The 13,849-nt window shown below is 39.4% G+C and overlaps 1 protein-coding gene across 3 annotated transcripts in view; it reads right to left on the bottom strand.

Moving 5' to 3' along the window:
- The window catches only part of LOC121944001 (uncharacterized), a 320,314-nt gene that overhangs the window by 304,452 nt on the left and 2,013 nt on the right, over positions 1–13,849 (bottom strand). For 2 of the 3 annotated variants that reach the window (XM_088076903.1, XM_088076905.1), the window contains exon 2: positions 10,348–10,531. In XM_088076903.1, coding sequence (XP_087933029.1) covers positions 10,348–10,531 — 184 coding nt within the window. Of the gene's footprint in view, positions 1–10,347; positions 10,532–13,442; positions 13,589–13,849 lie in introns of those variants that run through there. The other variant, XM_088076904.1, reaches the window with a different exon arrangement.

The raw sequence follows: 13,849 nt of genomic DNA, 5'->3' as shown, positions 1-13,849 counted from the left end.
GGGCAGCGAGCACAACACACCAGGCTTCAAGGGTAACATGGAAAACAAGGTCTGTGACTGGTCATATGCCTGCCACTACTTGGGCTTTATCCAGGGAAATAATAAATAAACAAGATGGCATCTCATTCACTCACCATGCAGCACTTAAATGCTGAAGACAAGAAAGATCCATAAATAATGGGGAAGTTAGATGGTAGATATGTGTTTGGCCTGGGAAACGGCTGGCCGTGTGTTTTATGGGCTGAGTTGCAATGTTGATGAATATTTGCCGGTTCGGAATCATAGCTTAGTGTCAGCCCACAATTTGTTGCAATTAGTCGGGTGATTTATAGGAATGCCGTGGCCGAATGCATGGTAACAATTAACACAGCTTTCTCCAGGCTTTTTATTAATGGGGTGTCGCACCAGAAGGTTTCAACCAAAGCTAGTACATCTGCAGGCCTCTCGGTGTGTGGCACCGTCCAGCAGCAAAGATGGGGGACAGACTAACCCAGTTCAGAAAAAGCCACACTGACTGCGCAAAGAGACTCACTCACTCACTTTGGGTGTGTGTGTGTGTGTGTGTGTGTGTGTGTGTGTGTGTCTGTGTGCATGTATGTCTGTGTGAGTGTGTGTCTGAACGTGTGCATGAACACAGTAAGGTGGGTGCATGTGCTGTTTGTGTTATCTCACTTTTTCAATTGAAAATAACATATATTGTATTTTTCTTTATTTTATGTATTAAGATAAATTTAGACAAATTAGTTTACAAAACACATTGTTGTTTTAGAATTAGCATTAGCGTTTTCTGGTAACAACAAAATTAATCACATTAAATTTCTTTTCTGTTTACTGATTAAATTTTTTTTTTTCATCAAATAGTATAAAAGATTTCTCTAAAAAAAACTACTTAAAAATGCATGATTAAATATATGTATGCATTTGTAATATAATTTCTAGTTCTCATAAGCAGCATTTGGCATTTAAGTATGTACTTTTTCAAAACTATGCAACGAGACAAACATTTAAAAAGGAACCAAACAGCTGTTCTGTCTGGCAATAACAGGGTTCAAGTGGAGCGATGTGCCCCTAAACGGCTAATAAACGGCACAAAATGAGCCTGCAATTAAATTTATACACTTGATTGCACTGCTGTCATGTCCACTACAGGCTTATCGAACACCTGGGATCTATTTCCTAATAGAACCTTGGGGAGAGTGGGAAAGAGAGAAAGGGGGGGGGGGGAGAAATGAACAAAGCAATCTTTTTTCCCCCTGTATTTTTGGCTGCTTTCTCAGACATTTGTAGAGGATCCTCTTCACTCACACGGAGGGTTTGAGGTTTTAAAAAGAAAGAAAGACAAAAGAAGGGGCTTTTCATTGAACAATGTTGAATAGCTGTAGCAAATGAGTTTTTTTATACATTTGAATTGCTGTATTCATTTTTAAGCATTAGTAAGCAGCATTATGACATGCCATAACTAAAGGTTTATGTTTATGGATTCAATAAAGGTGAGTATTAAAAAAAGAAAAATATGTAGAGATGTACTGCATCTTGCAATCTTAAATGTCATACCTTCCTAATTTTCCAGTATTTTTAAACAATTGTGCATGGAAAGCACTGATTAGCATAAATGTCTATACATGTTATTTGTGACCTGTCTCACCAAGTTACATGCGTCAATACATGATAATGAATAATGCTGTTGCAAATCTAATGAAATGACAGATTCTCTTCTAACTGACTCCGTAAGCGCTGACACCGCACTGCAATACCTCTCAGCCCAGCCTCAACACTCCATTTCATCATGAAAAAAGGTGTCAGCACAGCAAAGTATAATCATTAATAAACCTTTATTTGATTGTGTTTGACAAAACTGTGACGTTTCTGTGAAAATGCTCATCGTTTTCTAATGTCTTTTTACAAGTACTCTTCTCACTTTAATCTCTACATCACTTTGAATACCTAGGATCAAGCATTTTTTGTCCCTTTCAAGCATACATATTGACCTATAGATTTGCAGTCCGAAAGTACTGGATCTGTTTAACCAAGTAAAAATGGTCCTTTTTTTATTTCATTTACAAAACTACAAAAATGTACTTTGCACTAAAATCTCTCACATATCAGGCCATGTCTTAACAGATACAATTAGTAAAAAAGATTTTCTCTTCCTCTTCCTATGTATCAGTGAATTAACTTCAAGCAAAATGTTTAAAGAACAATAGCGGTGTTCACTGCATTCGAGTTTAATTGAGGAATCATACATTTTGTCTGTGTTCCGTTTCCTCCTCTTACAGCACAACTTCCTTGTTCCTAAGTTTCCTTCAATTTGCTAATTACACCGGGCAATTTTAGAGAGCTGGGTTGATAGAAAAAGTCACGTTTTGGGGACTCTGGGCCCACAAGCTGTCTCTGACCACTGCTAAGTCACATAAAGTATGTGGCAGGAGGCCAACAATAATTTTGCTAACCCTTTTTTAATTGTGGGAGGGTCATTCACAATGCCCAGTAGAAAGCATTAACCACTGAACTGCGACTGACAAGGGCAGGTTTCCCACTAGCAAGAGGCACCTTGCAGGCAGGCCAAGAAAGGGAAAAAAAAACAAAGAAATGCTGTATTAAAAGCCATGTGCAAGCTGGCCTTGGATGTATAATTCTAAAACAACGAGTACCTAATGTGTTTTTTGTCTTGTACTAAATGTAAAATCCAATCTTAATGGGGACTTCAGTATGACATTTCAGTGCTGGTGAGCAAAACCATAAATAATTCAGTCAGCTCCTTATTTGATTATGTTTGCTAATTTTGTGACCTTGTCAAGCAATTATTTGGCAATCTCTACCTTTTTCTCTACTTACCTGGTTCACTGGTTCACTGAGTGGCTAATGGTATTTTAACTTGTCTAAATTATGAGAGCTTTTCTGAAGTAGCCGCAACAAAATTGGTTCAACATGTTTCACAGTTAAAAAATTTAACAAAGCAACTTTCCCAGGAATTCACAACTTTTTTCTAAAATATTCATCACACAGGACGGGGAAATGAAGAAACATACATACTACTTACTCTTGCCTTAAATTATCCTTTTTTGACAGCTGACTAACAATCATTGTTACAGCTCAAACAGTTACCTGTGAGAATGGCCATAAATCTTGTTAAAATAACCAAAACCGTCTCTTGCGCTTTTTTTCCCCACAAGAAGCAACCTGTCTGTAAGCACACACCATCTGTACATAGTTAGAGCCGTATGCACACAGATGGCAGCCAAACACTCCCAAAGTTGCTCCGTCCGCACGTCTAACCTTACAAAGCAAACTAATTAACAGTAAAACGCAGAGAGAGGGAAAGAGCAGTTTGAAAGAGTTTGCAATGACTCTAATGAGGGGGGAGAGAGAGAGAGAGAGAGAGAGAGAGGGGTCATCTATATAGTAACGCCAGAGGGATGGGGGGGACTTCTACTGAGGCTCTACGTTTACTGCCCTCTTTAAGATCCATATTAAATGAGGGCTACTTATCGCCAAGCCTCTGTCCCAGCACACAAGCCTTTAACAGCATGGTGCAGGGCATAGGGCAGGAATCTGAAGGGAGGAAGATGAGTGGTGGTGGAGCAGGGAAGGGAGGGAGGAACCTTGATTTGCCAAATAAGATATTGCTAGAAGCGCTTCCTGTTTTATACTTTATGAGGGAAGCAAGCCAATAACACATGGGTTTCACCGGTCAGTAAAGTGAAAGTTAAGTACACATTATTTTGCAATGGGCCCAAGGCTTAAAGTTTTCTGTGGTTAAATCTGTTGGTTTGAGGAGTGGTTACAACTTTAACCAATTCTAAAAAATAAAAAAATTACAGTAATAATATTTTCTTCTTTTAAAAGGTCAAGCAAAAGTAAAGTATTTGTGTATGGTTCTTGTTGTTGTCTTTTCATGAGACTGTGTACCCACACTTACTGTGGCCTACCATCCTGATGAAATTCATTTTGTGAAAAGGAGGACAACTCCTTGGAAAGTTAATTAGTAGGAAACAAGCTGAGGAAAAAGCAGGAAACGAGAAATGACCCAGCTGCCAAAAGTAATAACGTTTTCATTATTTATTTCATTATTCATTTGTGGATGTGTTCAGACAGAATTAATAATAGAAATCCCTCAGAGAAAATGTTTGCGCTGGAACCCTATTACGAGCAGGCCAAGTCCAGTGGCACAGTTAGTTAACATGCACAAATGCACTGCCCCCGACAAATAACATATCAAGTGGAGCCCTGGATTATTTTGTGCTCCCAAACCTCTCTCTTTCAATTCGCTGCTTTTCATTTAATTGTTTCAGTCAGGGTTAAGGTTGCTACTCCCTGCTACCTTCATGGAAAAAATAATGCAATTTAAGAAAAAGCTACAGCAATAAAGCAGTCATCTGCTGCCAAATACTGTGAGAACTGTATCGCAATAATCACAATGACATCCATTTAAATGTCTATTGCTCCTTTTTCATAATAAAGTGAGCTGTCCATTTCTCCCTGAGAAAACTAGTAATGAAGCACAGAATCAATTAGAAGTCCCTTTGGAGAGTGGAATATGTGCTGTTCCATTACACAATTCCTCTTTTTAGTCCAAACATTACTCTGCATGATATTCCCTGATCTGGCCCGTGTTTGCTTTTTCTCACTGTTTACTGCAACACTTCCAGGCCAACTCACATTTGATTTTCCCTGCTGAGTTTCCAAATACACTCCCAATACACGCTCTGGAGAAAATGAGGCCGGAAAGGAGTAGTGGCGAATCATTCAAGGCTGTCCAAAGATCTTTGTTACAAAAGCAGATTTTATTTTCACTTCCAACACAGACATCTCTGATAAAAAGCATGTCAAAGGCAACTGGGATGACTGGTTTTTCTCTTGGCATATTATTTTTCACTTATCAAAATGTGTTTCCCTTACCAGCCTCCCAACCACAACCTACCCACCCAATTCCTGGCTTCACTATATTAAGGAAAATTGGGAACGGATGGCGAGGGACAGAGTGCCTGATTGGATCAATCTATCTATCTATAGAAGGTGGGGTTGAGTTGGTGTGTGTGTGTGTGTGTGTGTGTGTGTGTGTGTGTGTGTGTGTGTGTGTGTGTGTGTGTGGGTGGTAGGAGGGTGGAACGGAGGTAAAAAGGAAAAATGAAATTAAAAAAAAAGCAGAAGAAGAGAGCCTTGGCCATGTGTCAGTTGAGCATTTTTACATTAGCCATACGTAAGGCATTTCTTTCTTCCTCTTCTACCCGCTGCTCAAAGCACCAGGGCCACAGCCATGTGTGAATAATCACACAGAGGGCCTCAGAGGTGCCCTCGCCGCCTTACAAGAGGCTGGATGCAAGGGCAGATGGGGGAGGCGCAGGTTGAAGGAGTCGAGAGGAGGGGGGAGGATCGTAAACGTTAACACGTTGAGGATTTGGATATCCTCACAAGCTTGTCTCATTAGCTGCTAATTGGCAAGACTTTCCCCCATCTTTTGTTCTGCATAACATTTGTCTTTTTCTTTTTTTATTTGCGGGGGGGACTATGGTGAACTACATATTTCATGTGCTCCATGCTTCGCTGAGAAAGAAGAGTTAGGCCCATATTACAGCAACATAAACACTTATGTCCAACGATTAAACCTTAAAAAGCAACTGAGAGCAAAACTAGAAGCCAAACCTGCTCAACCAGATTAGTACAGAGATCAACAACAAGAGCGAGACAGAAAAAAAAAGAAGAAAAAACAATGAGTGAGAGAGAGGTCAAGAAGCAAGGACAGAGGTTATTTTCCCCCTTTCCCCCTTTTTCCACTCATTCACCTTTCCCAACTGGGAAATTGTAGAAAAACATCAACACAGCTAAACAACAAATTATTACCAAAGCTCCCCTTGGTGCAGGGTCCAAAGCAGACATATTGGAGTTGTCATGCAGGGGGATGGCCAATACTTTCCTAGAATTATTCTGAGTATTGCACTCTTTGACAAACATTAAACAAGACAATAAAATACATAGGTGAAGGTGTATTTGCCTACAGGCATAGATGGCTTGAAAGAAAGACGGGAAAAAAGAGAAAATGAGAAAACAGGTCTCCATATTAGCAACACAGTTTCCTGAAAGTCCAAGTGAATTATACATTTACAGAAGTAGCCACACAAGTCTGTATGAACACTTTCCTCAAGGCACAACCTGGCCATGACTGGTGATTTGAAAGGGAAAGTCGTGTGTGCACCTTGAGGATTTTTTTTCTGCCATTGTGACTGTATGTGCCTCCATCTGTCTCTCTCTATGCCTATATATCTCACATCTCACTTTGATTCTACAGAGATGTAACTGTGCCCTGAATGCCAATAAGGACCAGGAAGTTGGCAGGTCAATTGTCCATTCCTGTTACTTCAGAGGATTTTATTTTTTCTACAAGGTATTGGATTTCAGGGCCAAGTAATTCAGAGAAAACTATGCCTGCTGTAATCTAGTTTAATGGACATCATTAAACTGAATAAACACAACTATGCATCTCTCCATGTTTGCAGAGAGATTTTTATGATGAGTTGAAGAATGGAGTATGTATCAATACTAGCTTTTACTGACGAGTGTTATGTTATGCACTTTAAAAATTCCAGACTATGTTCTTTATTACTAACAGGTGCATGATGTCATTTCAATACTACATTTTTTAAGTTTTAGGCTGAGGAAGGAACTATGCGTTCACAGCTGAGGAATGAGGGGAGCATCTGAGGAATGCTTAACTCTTGAATGGCACAATGCTTAACAACAGCATGCAGAGGGGAAAACAGTGCAAAAGTAACATGCTGGTTACAATTACGGTGAGAGTGCAGGCTCTGTTTTTTGTTAAGAGAGATGTCAGAGAGGAAGAGAGGGTTAGGAAGCTAGGTCACAGCCCTCATATGCTGTTTAACACCTGACACCAAGGCCTAACCAAGGTTCATAACTCATATGGAAAGAGAGGTGAAGAAAAAACAAGGACGTGGAAATAAAACAAAGGAATAACCCTAGCCCCTAACCCTTTTTTTGGGGGGGGGGCATATTCACTTTGCATCAAATATTTCCTATCACAACTGGGTACAAGCTAAGAAATAAAAAAAAAAAAAGAATCATAAATAATAAAAGATAATTTAGTTTTTGCTCACTACATTGAAAGACCTAATCAAAGTAGCCATGTCTGAACAAAGACATCTGACTTCTAACAGTCCGTGGGACTCACAAGAACGAAGCCTCCTATAGACAAATCGGGGTAGGTCACAAACGGCCAGCACATGAGTCCCTGGCTTCATCCAACATCCAGCAGATCAAGGGCCTCGAACTAAAGCAGTACTGACACTGACCTCACTGAGACCCAGCAACTGAAACAGCCCTAACAAGGTATTAGCAGGCACCTCTGTATACCCTCCAACTCTCAGCCCGGGTCTAAAGAAACACAGCTGCACGGGGTGTTTTCCAGGGCGGAGGGCAAACCTGCAAGCAACGTGGTGCCCCTGGCTAAGCTCAAGGGTGCAGCTGGAAGGTCAAGAATTCAAAGCAACGGAGGCCAAAGTTTACAGAGATTATTTTTAATGGCACTTTTCTCTCTCCAACATGGCCCATTTTTTCACTTAATTTTAGATATAAACGTATTAACATTATCATCAGGTAATCATGCCTTTTTAATAACATCTAGTTAACATATATGCTATAAATATATGCATTTCCTGTTGTGATGGGTTTGAGTTTAGTTTGCCCTCTAAGAATGTGGTATATTGTGTGTGTTTTTGTGTGTATGCATGTGCAAGCACGTATGGCGGTCGTCTCTGTGTGACTGTGGGCGTCTGGAGGAGAGAGAAGCCTCATCTGTTACCAGCCCAGCCCGGCCGGCCCGCCGCGTGAAGTAGAACGACAGGGTGTCACCGCCGACGACAGTGATGGATGCCCTAAATTCTGTAGGCAACTTGGGCAATTGGACACATTAACAACAGGCACCTGCTTTCCCCCGTACAAATCTATTAAAAGATAACAGCAATGGCGGCTCCCACACTATTAGTAAATTATAGCTCTGTCTGAGTGTGAGGTAAGTATGGGCCTCCCTTCTCCCAACTCCCCCCCGCCATTCTCCTCGACAACACTGTCTTATTGGCAGTCTAATAGTGCCACCGAGTGGCAGCAATTTATAATGCGTTTCTAAAATGTGGAGCAATATTTGCACATTGGCAAAAAAGTCAACAGGAGATTAAATTTACTTAAAGGTAATCATTCCACCCTTATCTGATGTTTTACATCCTTATTTTTACAGTCTACAATTTACCTTGAATCAAAAATTGCATATATATGAAAATAAGTTCCATAATAGCATTTTCACTTGTTCTGTGGATGTTGCATGTGTGAGTGACATGAGGTTAGTTGTTCTACACGCTTTTGAGCAGCTTATGAAATTTCCTTGTCACCTGTTTTTCCATAAACAAGCCCTTCCTTGGGCTGACTGGGCCAAATGGCCAGATATCTTAGACAATGTGGCTGACATAAAACCATTATGACCTACTCAAGACCTCCTCTATTAAAACATTAACACTAGACCAGTACTCTCAACATGACACTATTATGACATATGTTGGGCTAGAGCTCAGGTACGCCACATAAACGTGTGTCACATAAATTTGCTGTGGGTAAATATTTTTGTGTCTGTGAGGGGGGTATGTGTTTGCGAGCTGGCCAGGAATAAAAGGGAGGACAAGACCAGTAAATACTTTTACAGCAGGCAATTTGTCAGGATGTGTAAATGTCTCCAATTCCCAACAGCACTGGAGTAAAATTTACAGTCACTCGGGAAGTGACAATGCACAAAAAAGGACCACTTTTTACTCTCTCTCATCTCCCTCAGACCACTAAAACCTTCCCATAAATCTCCTCCAGTCCCCCCAGATGTCTGCTGTTGTCAGATATCATGCCATGACAATGCCTTCCACCATCATTGTCTTGACAGAAATATGATATGTGAAACTGCAATGTCACATCACTTAACATGATTTAGCCTAAGCTAGCCTGCACCATTTTAATCAATCAAAAATGTCACCTTTTTCCCTGTAATGATGGTAGAGGTATAGGATCCCTGTGTTGGGGTGATCTATAAGACTTATCTAGTGCTACTGATTTATGACTACTGCCAGCTAATGTACTAAAGGAGCCTCCTCCCTTCCTGTCATCAGGGTTTCTATGAAATTGGCAAATAAGTAGGCCAGTATTACCTCATGGGCAGGGAGGAAGACACTTCGTGCTGTGTGTAAACCCTATGTAAATGACATTATGGGCCTTTTAAACCTAAATATCCCTTTACTGCACCAACAGATAATTATTTTCCAGGTAATATATGTGCACTCCATACACTCATGTACTGCAAGGTAGTTTGGACAACCATGTCCATCAAATGTCACACAGTGTGTACGACAGTTGCTAATGGATTCCATGGGCTTGGTTGTTTACACGTTTTTAATCAAATGTCTTTTTAAGCCAATTGTTCTGTAAACATTTTAAAAATATCAAACTCTTAATAGTACCTTGCTCTAATTACTTCCAAATGCTGTAACACCTACCAGACGAGGGTTTATGTTAGCCTGCATATGCCTTTTTTTTGGTTTTTTTTTGCTAATGTCACGTGTAGTTGTCAAGTCAGATTAAAATATTAATGGCCAAAAGTCTGATGGAAATAAGGTCAAATAACTAAATTCATTAACATAATATAAAATAGCCTAATATTGCTTGACCTGTAAGATATGTTGCCAAGACAGTTTTAATATAAACTTATATTATGCAGACCAGACTTTGATTTTATTACGGACAGATCTATTTATCCACTAAGGCCATGCGGAGTGCGTCCCTGCCTCTTCAGAGCATACGGCACATCCATGGCAATCACCGTCTTCCTCTCAGCGCAATTATCATAGTTAAGCAACAGCTTAACGGATCACATTCTACAATAACACCTTCACCACACCATGGGTCTCCTCAACACAATGGCCGTCAAAAAAAAAGTCTAGCATAAACCTTATATCGAACATGACAATACCTTATGAGACAACTCTATGTCTTAAGATGCATTATAGACTTAATCACAGTAAACAATGATGGTTAAGAATTAGTTAATAAAAACCATCAAAAGGACAAGTCAGTCTAATAAGTAATGCTTTCTCTATAGTGGACAAATGACAAAATGCTTTCTTTAATTCCATAAAACGTGTACCAAATCACAACCTAACACAAACCAATCAGGCTTTATACTCATACATAAAGCATTAACTCATACCAACATAGTCAATGGCATTTTACCATCAGTGAATGGCTACAGTCTGCCATAAAAAAAAGACATCAAACAGTATACAAGGGAAATGGATTCTGTACCTGTAACCACAATGGAGTGACTTGATCCACATGCCAGTAGCTTCACTCTGCCCAGCCTTGCCATTGTGAACTCTTTCAGATGGGCTTCTTCTGGACCAATGTCCCTTGGTCTGCCATGTCCAGTCTGGCCGAGCTCCCCACTACCCCAGCAGAGCAGTTTCATATCCAACTCACACTGTTTGTCCTGAGAACATAAACAGTGAGATGTGTTTTAGCAACATTGTGTCACAACCTAGCTCAATGTATGCAACAACAGAAAAACACAAAGTGTGCTATGTGTGACATTAGTTTTCTCTAAGGTTAGAACACAGGTTAGGAACTAGAGTTTTTGACTTGAACAGATATTTATACAGCAGAAGTCTCTCATCATATACTTTATACACCACACATAAATAAACATATGATGTGTTTTTTTCGGATGCTCAAGTGATACCAGAGTCATAATCTGTCACTAGTATATGAAAGATGTGGTCCCGCATATAGTATGCTGAAAATAGTGGAAATAGTGTTAATTAGAAATAGCTGTTTGCAAATGCTGGTCTTCTGGTGCACATTAAGCTTTCATAAAACCAATCTGAATTTTCCCAGCCTTATTTGTGATGAACTGTGAATCTGATGCAGTGCAACAATATTCTCCTCAACATGTTTATTTACAATCTGCCCTCTGTGCTAATTAGAAAGTGACCCTGCACACAAGCAAACACACATGGAAGCTGGATGTATGTGCATGCACGCACACACGCACACACGCACACACACACACACACACACACACACACACACACACACACACACACACACACACACACACACACACACACACACACACACACACACACACACACACACAACCAACAGCAATATTACCAGCCCAATTCCATCCGACTGTTATTGGAATTTGCCGAAAGAGCAAACCAATAGATAACCTATTACAAAACTATAAGAGATCAATAGCTAATTTCTTTGCATTGATTACCACTTGGACATTTAACATGCGCCCTGTGGCCACAATGTGTGTTCTGCAAGCTTAGATCCCCATTGGCCCTCATGAGTATTAAAATTATCGATTCAGACAGAGGACTAAAAATGTCAAGCTGTTCATTAATCTTAATAAAGACTGGACTTGACCAAGGCACCCTTTTTCCCAATGCAGGGATACAACCTATCCAACTAGGGGCATACACACGGCATAGATTAATGAGCTGCTACTGTGAGATGTGATTTAAGTCTTTGCCATTAATAGATCAATTACAAAAGAACACATTTTATAATAGCACTTACTTTTACCTAGTGTGCAGCTAAACACATTTTAAAATTTATACTGACTACCTAACTGTTTATTTGTTGAGAAATTTCAAAGAAACTATACAAAACAAGCAGGGCTGCAGTAATGAGGTCTTTGTGTGAGATGAAGCTGCATCTGCTGTTATGCTACAGATGGCCCTCCGCAGTCCATAATGGACAAATGTTATCAGGCGCAGCCTAACAGCCACTTTCATCTCTGTCTTATGTAGATGAGTTTCAAAGCGTGCAGGGCTGTCCTTAGCTTAATGAGGGCCCTAAGCAGGATTTCATTTGCTCACTTTTCTTACTTTTAATTACTTTCATATTTCTGCCACACTTAATCATATGTTTCCTGCTCACAAGTGATTGGCAGTTAGGCTGTTGCCATAATTTGCATCATGTGTATCCCCTTGTTAGGGTAGGGCAAGGAAATGTATTGATATTAAATCTATATTGTGATATGAGACTAGATTTTGTCTTAGATTTTGGGTATTGTAATATCTTGTGTGTTTTCTTTTATTTTTTCAAAAGGCTGCATTTACAGTAAAGTGATGTAACTCTGAAATTACGAGACTGTTGTCGCATCTCTACTATTTGTGTTTACCAACTTAGTCATTTTACCCACATTACTAATATTATTTATCAAAAAAATCTCCCTGTGTAAATATTTTGTAAAAGCAAAAGGTCAACCCTACAATATCATCACAACAATACTGAGGTATCTGATCAACGTATGGTTATAATTTTCTACGTATTGCCCAGCCTTAAGTCAGGGATTTGACTACCAGACAATTTTGAAATAAACACACTTGGACAATGGTTCTATTACATGAATACATTGGCCACACCACAAATCAAAGGCCACACCACAAATCAAGTCTTGCAACTTGGACTTGCTGTTTCTTGCTGCCCTGGCCATAACCCGCTGCTGGAAAAATAAATATATATATTTTACTAATTTTTGTGTGTGTGTATTGTTGTGCCTACTGCAGAACTTGAAGTCTGTTTTTTACTATTTATTTCAGGAAGAAATCTGACTATCTTCTGACTGTATTGAATTTTAAAGGCTAGGCCTTATTCTTCTTTAGTTGTTTTATTAATTCATTTCGAAAAATAAACAGTTTGCTGGAGTTCATTACATGCAGTATAATACCCTTTTTGTTGGCTTTACCAACAAAAACATGAGACATAGCAACTAAAAAAAACAAACCTGGTAAGAACATTCAAGGAAATCTATTCAGGAAAAAACACACCTTGACATAGGGCTGGGTAATATGAAGAAAATTACACATCTCAAAATGTTGGACCAAATACCTCTATATTGATATTGCTGCAATTTTGTAGGGTTGAACTTTGGCGCTTTCACAAAATATTTACGTGATAAATGGATTAATATTCATCAGGAATGTGGTTATAATGACCAATTGGGTAAAAGGGAAATAATAAAACCACTAAAACATTCTAGTATTTTTTTTATTACATTACTTATTGCAGCCTTTAAAACCAGGAAAAGACAAAAATACCACAATATCTCAGAATATTACTAAGAAGACAATACCTGGTCACATACCCCAATAATAAATATAATATTGATACACTGCCCAGCCCTAACTTAACATATTCAACTGACAAAAAAGGTAAAGAGTGGGGCTTTAATTGCCCTAATTACAAACACATTGCCATAGAAAAAGGCTTAAGTGCACATTGTGAAGACAAGCTATGGTTTGTAACTTTGAATGCCAAACATACACAACATCAAAGAAAAAAAAGGCAGAAATACACTTGACAAAATAATGCTATGAGGAACTAACCTGTGCCATTTCTGTAAGGACAAGAACTTTTCATTTCACTGTCTTCTTATATCACGCTACCTTTTCTCTGTTTATACTTGTGCAGTTGGTCCCTTTTTTTCCTCGCGTGCTGGTCGCATTTGGTTGTCTAGTGGCCCTGACTTTATTTACACGCCCACCACCCACTGCACTCAACACAGTGGCAGGGCAACTGTCTCCATGGCACCTTGTGTTGGCAGCACACCAGCTGATTGAGATTAACCTATTACCATCTAAGCCAGGGAAAGTTTTATAATTCACAAGAGGTATTTTGAAAAGACACTGACACTTACATTATGATGGTAAGTTCAGTACTACTGAACTGCATTTCAAGGTTTAAACATAGACAGTGAAGAGAAGACTGAGTTTGTGGACTCCTACAACAGCTG

Source organism: Plectropomus leopardus, chromosome 4 (assembly GCF_026936395.1).
Source record: "Plectropomus leopardus strain MGB_pleo_1.0 chromosome 4, ASM2693639v1, whole genome shotgun sequence".
Taxonomy (NCBI): domain Eukaryota; kingdom Metazoa; phylum Chordata; class Actinopteri; order Perciformes; family Serranidae; genus Plectropomus; species Plectropomus leopardus.
Note: the sequence above shows the minus strand (reverse complement) of the source record. Positions and strands in the feature narration are given on the sequence as shown.